Consider the following 10,884-nt stretch of genomic DNA (forward strand, 5'->3'; position numbering starts at 1 on the left):
CGACATTTAAGCCTGGTTCCCTTACTTATCAGCTCTTACCCCTGCCCTCTGCTTATGAGGATGGGGAGCGCTGAGGGACTTACCCAAAAAACATACAGGACACTGTGGGGGGCATTATCTGTCCTGCCTATAACTCATCTGGCCCTGGAACCGGCTTTGGTGCAATGATAATGTAGTCTAGAATCTCTTGTCCTCGCAGCAACTTATTTCTTCCTCCTCGATACATGTGTGATTATGGTCTCTTTACTCTACAGGTCATCGCTACTCCAGGGCTGAATCATGGCGGCCACCAACATCTCCAGCATGTACACCAGTGTGTTTATCCTGGATGGGGTCCCGGACCTGGAGTCTTCCCATCTCCTGATATCCATCCCCCTCTTCATCATGTTCATCACGTCCGTGTTGGGGAACCTCCTGCTGCTCCTCCTTATTATGATGGAACCACGGCTCCACAGTCCCATGTATTATTTCCTCTATGCTTTGTTCCTAACAGATCTTATTGTGTCAAACTCCATCGGCTTCAAGACGTTCTGCATCCTCTGGCTCAATCAAAAGGAGATCCCCTTCATCTCCTGCTATATCCAGATGTTCTTCATCCATTGCTTTTCCTCAGTAGAATCTGGAGTCCTTATGGCCATGGCCTTCGATAGGTACATGGCTATCTGTAGCCCTCTTCATTATGCAAGTACATTGACCAATGCATTAATAGTCAAAATAGTATTTGGTCTGGTGATAAGAAGTACTGTAATAGTGATCCCGTGTTCTTGGATGGCCAGTAGACTCCCATACTGCCAGAGCCACCACATCCCTCACACCTACTGTGACCACATGGCCGTTGTGCACTTAGCCTGTACAGACATCACCATAAACAGTGCCTATGGCTTGACCGCCGTAGTGCTGGTCATTATGTTTGACATGTCATCTATTGCTCTGTCCTATGTCTTTATACTCAGGGCTGTTTTGAGACTTTCCACTAAGAAAGCCAAGAGTAAAGCCTTCGGGACGTGTACGTCGCACATCTGCATCATCGTCATAGTCTACACCCTGGGACTGTTTACCTTTGTAACTTACCGGATTGGCCACATAGCTCCGTACATCCATGTGATCATGGCCAACCTCTACCTGCTGATCCCACCAACCCTCAACCCCATCATCTATGGTGTGAAGACCAAGGAGATCCGCACGGCAGCCCTCAACCTTTTCACACTTACAGCATTATAGGATCTTATAAATTGGATATTGGAAGATCTATAAATAATATCTATCGGGACAATGATATCAAACAAGATCGTCCCAGAAAAAACTGAAATTTCAATTCCAGTTTCTTTTTTTTTCTTTTAAATTATTTTAAGAATCTATTTTTTATTTGACTATTAATATTATTGTTATTATTATTATTGCTATTATTAATGTTATATTGAAGGACATGAAAAATCATTTAAACAAAAAGTGAACAATAAAATGAATTACTATAGTCCTAATAATTTACGTCCATCGGAGATGAGTCAGTCACTGAATCTGGTGAGTTAGCTGCCAATTTGTTTAGTCTGGAAAAAGTTCCAAGTGTTCCTTTAAGAAGTCTCATATGCGTCTTTGAGGTCTCATAGAATGGTATCAGAGCAGTCTAGTCAAGTAGTGGAGGAGTTTAGTTTGTGTGTTCCAGTCAGGGCTATGTAATGCTGATCACCTGAAGTGATGCTGCTGAGGTTTTACAAATCTAGGTTGGGTTCACACACAGTATATTTCAGGCAGTATTTGGTCCTCATGTAAGGTCCTCAAAGCAACCAAAACCAGGAGTGGATTGAAAGCACAGAAAGGCTCTGTTCACACAATGTTGAAATTGAGTGGATGGCCGCCATTTAATGGCAAATATTTGCTGTTATCTTAAAACAACGGCCGTTGTATTTAAATAATGGCAGTTATTTACTGTTATATGACGGCCATACACTCAATCTCAACAGTGTGTGAACAGAGCCTTTCTGTGTTTTTAATCCACTCCTGGTTTTGGTTGCTTTGAGGACCTGACATGAGGACCAAATACTGCCTGAAATATACTGTGTGTGAACCCAGCCCTATGCTGCGAGGTTTATTCGAATCTCAAGTCTTCATCAGGGGTTGGAGAAGTTGCTTATTGCCGAAGGACCCCCCTGCTTTGATGTCCTCTTTCCAGTCTCTGGCCAAGGATGGTGCTGACCAGCTTCTTCGTCGGTGATCCTTGTCTTCTATTACACCAGATGATTACGGCCAAATACGGACGATAATAGTATAATAGTATAATTTAGTATAATAGGGCCTGTATGTATAGATTGACTGGATGCTCCAAGGAAGTCTGAAAAGAAAATATAATCCCTTTTTCAGGACGTAGACTATGACTAGCCTAATGTTGTAGGATTAGCCTAATGTTGTAGGACTAGCCTAATGTTGTAGGACTAGCCTAATGTTGCAGGACTAGCCTAATGTTGCAGGACTAGGCTAATGTTGTAGGACTAGCCTAATGTTGTAGGATTAGCCTAATGTTGCAGGACTAGCCTAATGTTGCAGGACCAGCCTAATGTTGCAGGACTAGGCTAATGTTGTAGGACTAGCCTAATGTAGGATTAGCCTAATGTTGCAGGACTAGCCTAATGTTGCAGGACTAGCCTAATGTTGCAGGACCAGCCTAATGTTGTAGGACTAGCCTAATGTTGAAGGATTAGCCTAAAGTTATGGGCCTAGCCTAATGTTGCAGGACTAGCCTAATGTTGTGGGACTAGCCTAATGTTGCAGGTCTAGCCTAATGTTGTAGGACTAGCCTAATGGTGTAGGACTAGCCGAATGTTGTAGGACTAGCCTAATGTTGTAGGACTAGCCTAATGTTGCTGGACTAGCCTAATGTTGTAGGACTAGCCTAATGTTGCAGGATCAGCCTAATGGTGTAGGACTAGACTAATGTTGCTGGACTAGCCTAATGTTGCAGGACTAGACTAATGTTGCAGGACTAGCTTAATGTTGCAGGACTAGCCTAATTTTGTAGGACTAGCCTAATCTTGCCGGACTAGCCTAATCTTGCCGGACTAGCCTAATGTTGTAGGACTAGCCTAATGTTGCAGGACTAGCCTAATGTTGCAGGACTAGGCTAATGTTGTAGGACTAGCCTAATGTTGTAGGATTAGCCTAATGTTATGGGCCTAGCCTAATGTTGCAGGACTAGCCTAATTTTGTGGGACTAGCCTAATGGTGTAGGACTAGTCTAATGTTGCAGGTCTAGCCTAATGGTGTAGGACTAGCCGAATGTTGTAGGACTAGCCTAATGGTGTAGGACTAGACTAATGTTGCTGGACTAGCCTAATGTTGCAGGACTAGGCTAATGTTGTAGGACTAGCTTAATGTTGTAGGACTAGCCTAATGTTGCAGGACCAGCCTAATGTTGCAGGACTAGCCTAATGTTGCAGGACTAGCCTAATGTTGTAGGACTAGCCTAATGTTGCAGGACCAGCCTAATGTTGCAGGACTAGCCTAATGTTGTAGAAATAGCCTAATGTTGTAGGACCAGCCTAATGTTGCTGGACTAGCCTAATGTTGCTGGACTAGCCTAATGTTGCTGGACTAGCCTAATGTTGCTGGACTAGCCTAATGTTGCTGGACTAGCCTAATGTTGCATGACTAGCCTAATGTTGTGGGATTAGCCTAATGTTATGGGCCTAGCCTAATGTTGCAGGACTAGCCTAATGTTGTGGGACTAGCCTAATGGTGTAGGACTAGTCTAATGTTGCAGGTCTAGCCTAATGTTGTAGGACTAGCCTAATGGTGTAGGACTAGCCTAATGTTGCAGGACCAGCCTAATGTTGCAGGACCAGCCTAATGGTGTAGGACTAGCCTAATGTTGTAGGACTAGGCTAATGTTGTAGGACTAGCTTAATGTTGTAGGACTAGCCTAATCTTGCCGGACTAGCCTAATTTTGCCGGACTAGCCTAATGTTGTAGGACTAGCCTAATGTTGCAGGACTAGCCTAATGTTGCAGGACTAGGCTAATGTTGTAGGACTAGCCTAATGTTGTAGGATTAGCCTAATGTTATGGGCCTAGCCTAATGTTGCAGGACTAGCCTAATGTTGTGGGACTAGCCTAATGGTGTAGGACTAGTCTAATGTTGCAGGTCTAGCCTAATGTTGTAGGACTAGCCTAATGGTGTAGGACTAGCCTAATGTTGCTGGACTAGGCTAATGTTGTAGGACTAGCCTAATGTTGCAGGACTAGCCTAATGTTGTAGGACCAGCCTAATGTTGTAGGACTAGCCTAATGTTGTAGGACTAGCCTAATGTTGTAGGACCAGCCTAATGTTGTAGGACTAGCCTAATGCTGTAGGACTAGTCTAATGTTGTAGGACCAGCCTAATGTTGTAGGACTAGCCTAATGTTGTAGGATTAGCCGAATGTTGTAGGACTAGCCTAATGCTGTAGGACCAGCCTAATGTTGTAGGACTAGCCGAATGTTGTAGGACTAGCCTAATGCTGTAGGACCAGCCTAATGTTGTAGGACTAGCCGAATGTTGTAGGACTAGCCGAATGTTGTAGGACTAGCCTAATGCTGTAGGACCAGCCGAATGTTGCATATCAAATATACCTCATGGTTTTGTACTGAAGACCTTTAGGGACCTTTAGAGCTTATGAAGTTACGGACATTGAGGCGGCCGTTTTCATGGCTCAGACACTCATTGTCCCATATTATGATAAATCCTGAGGCCGGGGTAGATATCAGACACTAGTACTGTGTATATAATGATAAATCCTGAGGCCGGGGTAGATATTAGGCACTACTGTGTATATTATGATAAATCCTGAGGCCGGGGTATATATTAGGCACTACTGTGTATATTATGATAAATCCTGAGGCCGGGGTAGATATTAGCATACTGTGTATATAATGATAAATCCTGAGGCCGGGGTAGATATTAGCATACTGTGTATATTATGATAAATCCTGAGGCCGGGGTAGATATTAGCATACTGTGTATATTATGATAAATCCTGAGGCCGGGGTAGATATTAGACACTACTGTGTATATTATGATAAATCCTGAGGCCGGGGTATATATTAGGCACTACTGTGTATATTATGATAAATCCTGAGGCCGGGGTAGATATTAGCATACTGTGTATATTATGATAAATCCTGAGGCCGGGGTAGATATCAGCATACTGTGTATATTATGATACATCCTGAGGCCGGGGTAGATATTAGCATACTGTGTATATAATGATAAATCCTGAGGCCGGGGTAGATATCAGCATACTGTGTATATTATGATAAATCCTGAGGCCGGGGTAGATATTAGCATACTGTGTATATTATGATAAATCCTGAGGCCGGGGTAGATATTAGGCACTACTGTGTATATTATGATAAATCCTGAGGCCGGGGTAGATATCAGAGACTACTGTGTATATTATGATAAATCCTGAGGCCGGGGTAGATATTAGCATACTGTGTATATTATGATAAATCCTGAGGCCGGGGTAGATATTAGGCACTACTGTGTATATTATGATAAATCCTGAGGCCGGGGTATATATTAGGCACTACTGTGTATATTATGATAAATCCTGAGGCCGGGGTAGATATCAGCATACTGTGTATATTATGATACATCCTGAGGCCGGGGTAGATATTAGCATACTGTGTATATAATGATAAATCCTGAGGCCGGGGTAGATATCAGACACTACTGTGTATATAATGATAAATCCTGAGGCCGGGGTAGATATCAGCATACTGTGTATATTATGATAAATCCTGAGGCCGGGGTAGATATCAGCATACTGTGTATATTATGATAAATCCTGAGGCCGGGGTAGATATTAGCATACTGTGTATATTATGATAAATCCTGAGGCCGGGGTAGATATTAGACACTACTATGTATATTATGATAAATCCTGAGGCCGGGGTAGATATCAGACACTACTGTGTATATTATGATAAATCCTGAGGCCGGGGTAGATATCAGCATACTGTGTATATTATGATAAATCCTGAGGCCGGGGTAGATATTAGGCACTACTGTGTATATTATGATAAATCCTGAGGCCGGGGTAGATATTAGCATACTGTGTATATTATGATAAATCCTGAGGCCGGGGTAGATATCAGCATACTGTGTATATTATGATAAATCCTGAGGCCGGGGTAGATATTTGTATACTGTGTATATTATGATAAATCCTGAGGCCGGGGTAGATATTAGCATACTGTGTATATAATGATAAATCCTGAGGCCGGGATAGATATTAGCATACTGTGTATATAATGATAAATCCTGAGGCCGGGGTAGATATTAGCATACTGTGTATATTATGATAAATCCTGAGGCCGGGGTAGATATTAGCATACTGTGTATATTATGATAAATCCTGAGGCCGGGGTAGATATCAGCATACTGTGTATATTATGATAAATCCTGAGGCCGGGATAGATATTAGCATACTGTGTATATAATGATAAATCCTGAGGCCGGGGTAGATATTAGCATACTGTGTATATTATGATAAATCCTGAGGCCGGGGTAGATATTAGCATACTGTGTATATTATGATAAATCCTGAGGCCGGGGTAGATATTAGACACTACTGTGTATATTATGATAAATCCTGAGGCCGGGGTAGATATTAGCATACTGTGTATATTATGATAAATCCTGAGGCCGGGGTAGATATCAGCATACTGTGTATATTATGATAAATCCTGAGGCCGGGGTAGATATTTGTATACTGTGTATATTATGATAAATCCTGAGGCCGGGGTAGATATTAGCATACTGTGTATATAATGATAAATCCTGAGGCCGGGATAGATATTAGCATACTGTGTATATAATGATAAATCCTGAGGCCGGGGTAGATATTAGCATACTGTGTATATTATGATAAATCCTGAGGCCGGGGTAGATATTAGCATACTGTGTATATTATGATAAATCCTGAGGCCGGGGTAGATATCAGCATACTGTGTATATTATGATAAATCCTGAGGCCGGGATAGATATTAGCATACTGTGTATATTATGATAAATCCTGAGGCCGGGGTAGATATTAGCATACTGTGTATATTATGATAAATCCTGAGGCCGGGGTAGATATTAGCATACTGTGTATATTATGATAAATCCTGAGGCCGGGGTAGATATTAGACACTACTGTGTATATTATGATAAATCCTGAGGCCGGGGTAGATATTAGACACTACTGTGTATATTATGATAAATCCTGAGGCCGGGGTAGATATTAGACACTACTGTGTATATTATGATAAATCCTGAGGCCGGGGTAGATATTAGCATACTGTGTATATTATGATAAATCCTGAGGCCGGGGTAGATATCAGCATACTGTGTATATTATGATAAATCCTGAGGCCGGGGTAGATATTAGCATACTGTGTATATAATGATAAATCCTGAGGCCGGGGTAGATATTAGACACTACTGTGTATATTATGATAAATCCTGAGGCCGGGGTAGATATCAGACACTACTGTGTATATTATGATAAATCCTGAGGCCGGGGTAGATATCAGACACTACTGTGTATATAATGATAAATCTTGCTCCCGGTGACAACATGCCACCCCACATAGTGAGCACAGAGCATAACGGTAAGATGTCACACAATTTTTGGGCGTTGTGTAAATATTTACAATTCTGTGACAGTCTGCGTTTGTCTGCGTCGGGCATATGCCCCTTAATTTTTACTTTTACTTTATAATACATATGTCCCTTAATTTTTACTTTTACTTTATAATACATATGTCCCTTACTTTTTACTTTTACTTTATAATACATATGTCCCTTACTTTTTACTTTTACTTTATAATACATATGTCCCTTACTTTTTACTTTTACTTTATAATACATATGTCCCTTACTTTTTACTTTTACTTTATAATACATATGTCCCTTACTTTTTACTTTTACTTTATAATACATATGTCCCTTACTTTTTACTTTTACTTTATAATACATATGTCCCTTACTTTTTACTTTTACTTTATAATACATATGTCCCTTACTTTTTACTTTTACTTTATAATACATATGTCCCTTACTTTTTACTTTTACTTTATAATACATATGTCCCTTACTTTTTACTTTTACTTTATAATACATATGTCCCTTACTTTTTACTTCTTACTTTATAATACATATGTCCCTTACTTTTTTACTTTTTATAACGTGTTTCATACAATACAGAAAACCTGAAGGGGTTAAGGTTTTCTTCAAAGTCCGGACAAAGTCACGGCCAGGAATCTTATAATGTTCCTGAGAAAGACACAAGAAGCCGCAGAGACTCATTTACTATAATTAGTAGTAATTGTGCAATAATACGGAACCCTTCTCTTGGAGGCCGGAGTGTCCCTGGAGATGTCACCGTCACTCTATAATAACACAGAAGCCGCCATCCATGTCTTCATGTCCATGAGCCGCGGTAAGTAGTGGAGTCCTGGGGGAAACATGTCCGCAGCTGACCCCAGATGTTGAGAGGTCGTATCTTTGTTGATTATACATTGCCGTAGAAAATAGTTTTTGAGGCTTTTGGTAGAACAGAAAGTTGAATAGGTGGTCACTAATGATGAGCGAGCGTGCTGGTCCGAGCTTGGTACTCGATGGAGTATTAGGGTACTCCATGTTACTCGTTACTCGGATGAGCATCTCGCGATACTCGAGGAAATCTCAGCGCAGCAGGTGTTGCATACAGACCCCTAAGAAGTCCTCAGTACTATTATATTATTATTACTATTATATAGTATATACCACCATCTTTCACAGGGGAATAAGCAGTGAGCTTTGATGTGACTAAGTCATAAATGAAGAAATAAGAAAATATACAGGTCACACTAGTTTCTGGAGGCTGTCGTATACAATCTGTGGGTAACTGCAGCTATATAGTATATAGTATATGCCACCACCATCTTTCACAGGGCAATCAGCAGTGAGCATGGATGTGACTCACCACTTCTCCCCAATGCTGATTGGATTTTGATTTTGAGTTGGATTTGGATGTGCTGGGTTGCCCTGCCCCTAGCGTGTTGTCAGAGCGGGTCATCAGTGCAGCTGGTGGCATCATCAGTCACTAATAAGCGCACCCGCCTGTCATCCGACAGCGCTGACGGTTATTAATTTTATTATTTCTTTATTTCTTATTCCAGCCATATCAAAGCTTACTGCTAATTACCCTGTGTATTGTATCACCCTGTGTATTGTATCACCCTGTGTATTGTATCACCCTGTGTATTGTATCACCCTGTGTATTGTATTACCCTGTGTATTGTATTACCCTGTGTATTGTATCACCCTGTGTATTGTATCACCCTGTGTATTGTATCACCCTGTGTATTGTATCACCCTGTGTATTGTATAACCCTGTGTATTGTATCACCCTGTGTATTGTATCACCCTGTGTATTGTATCACCCTGTGTATTGTATCACCCTGTGTAATTAGCGGTGAGCTTGGTTGTGTGTGACAAGGGGCGGAACCTGGTGGCGGCTCTGCGACTCGGCAGCCTCACACATGTACCATTTAGACCAAAAAATTCTTTTGCTAGCCAACAAATCAAACAAAGTATTATACTCAGACTGCTCAGAAGCACAAAAAACAAACAAATATCAACCAAAAAAGAAAATTCCCCATATAGAAGAAAGATCTGAGCCAGCTTTATACACAATTAATAAAGTTTATTGACACAATTATATGGAAAACATGGTTAGCGAGACAAAAATTCATAAAATCTTTTTAACCCCTTAAGGACAGAGACAAATTTTAGGAATATGACCTGTGTCACTTTAGTCATTAATAACTTCGGGATGCTTTTACCTATCCGTCTGATTCTGAGATTGTTTTCTCGTGACATATTGTACTTCACATTTCTGGTAAATTGGAGTCGATACTTATAATGAATCTTTATGAAAAAAAAAAACAAAATAACGTGAAAAATGTGAAAAAATGCTTATACAGAAAATGCTTATGCCACATAAATTATACATTAAATAGCATTAGCAACATGTCTACTTTATGGTGGCGGCATTTATTAAACTATATTTCATTTTTTTAGACAATAGAAAGCTTAAAACATTAGCAGCAATTTTCCAAATTTTCAGTAAAATTTCAAAATCAGATATTTTTAGGGACCTGTTCAGGTTTAAAGTGTATTTGAGGGGACTGTGTGTTAGAAAGCCCCACAAAGCACCCCATTTCAGAAACTGCACCCCTCAAACTCTGCAAAAGCACATCCAGAAAGTGTTTTAACCCCTTAGGGGAGTCACAGAAATAAAAGCTAAGTGTGTAAGAAATTTGAAAATCTTAATTTTCTGTGCAGAGATTTTATTGTAATCCAATATGTTTCATAATGATAAACCTATTAGCAGAGAAATGCACCCCAATATTGATTGCCCCGTTTCTGCAGTTTATAGAAATACCCCATATGTGGCCGTATTGCACTATTTGACGCAACCACAAGCCTCAGATATAAGGGAGCGCCTAGTGAATTTCAATGGCTCCGTTATATTTGGTCATTTCTGACTGTACCACTTCAGGTTGGCAGAGGCTCTGGGGTGCCAAAACCTAAAAAACACCCCTAAAGGGACACCATTTAGAAAATTACACCCCTCGAGGAATGTAACAAGGGGTGCGGTGAGGATCTGGACCCCACAGGTGCGCCACAGATTTTCAGAACAATGTGGTGTAAAAAAGAAAAAAATTCTATTTTTTACACTAAAATGTTCTAGCCTTCAATTTTCATTTTTACAAGGGGATAAAAGAAAAAAAAACACCAAACTTGTAGTGCAGTTTCTCCCGAGTACAGAAATACCCCACATGTGGACATAAAGTGCCAAGCGGGCGCAGGACGAGCCTC

At 40.7% G+C, this 10,884-nt stretch overlaps 1 protein-coding gene across 1 annotated transcript; it reads left to right on the forward strand.

Annotated features, from left to right (window-relative positions):
* The first annotated feature begins 279 nt into the window (after window positions 1-279).
* Window positions 280-1,221, forward strand: LOC138793325 (olfactory receptor 52N2-like). Its single transcript, XM_069971850.1, has one exon. The coding sequence runs from the start codon at window positions 280-282 to the stop codon at window positions 1,219-1,221; it is 942 nt and encodes a 313-aa protein (XP_069827951.1).
* The last annotated feature ends 9,663 nt before the right edge of the window (window positions 1,222-10,884 follow it).

The sequence above is a fragment of the Dendropsophus ebraccatus genome, chromosome 5, assembly GCF_027789765.1.
Source record: "Dendropsophus ebraccatus isolate aDenEbr1 chromosome 5, aDenEbr1.pat, whole genome shotgun sequence".
In the NCBI taxonomy this organism is placed as follows: Eukaryota; Metazoa; Chordata; class Amphibia; order Anura; family Hylidae; genus Dendropsophus; species Dendropsophus ebraccatus.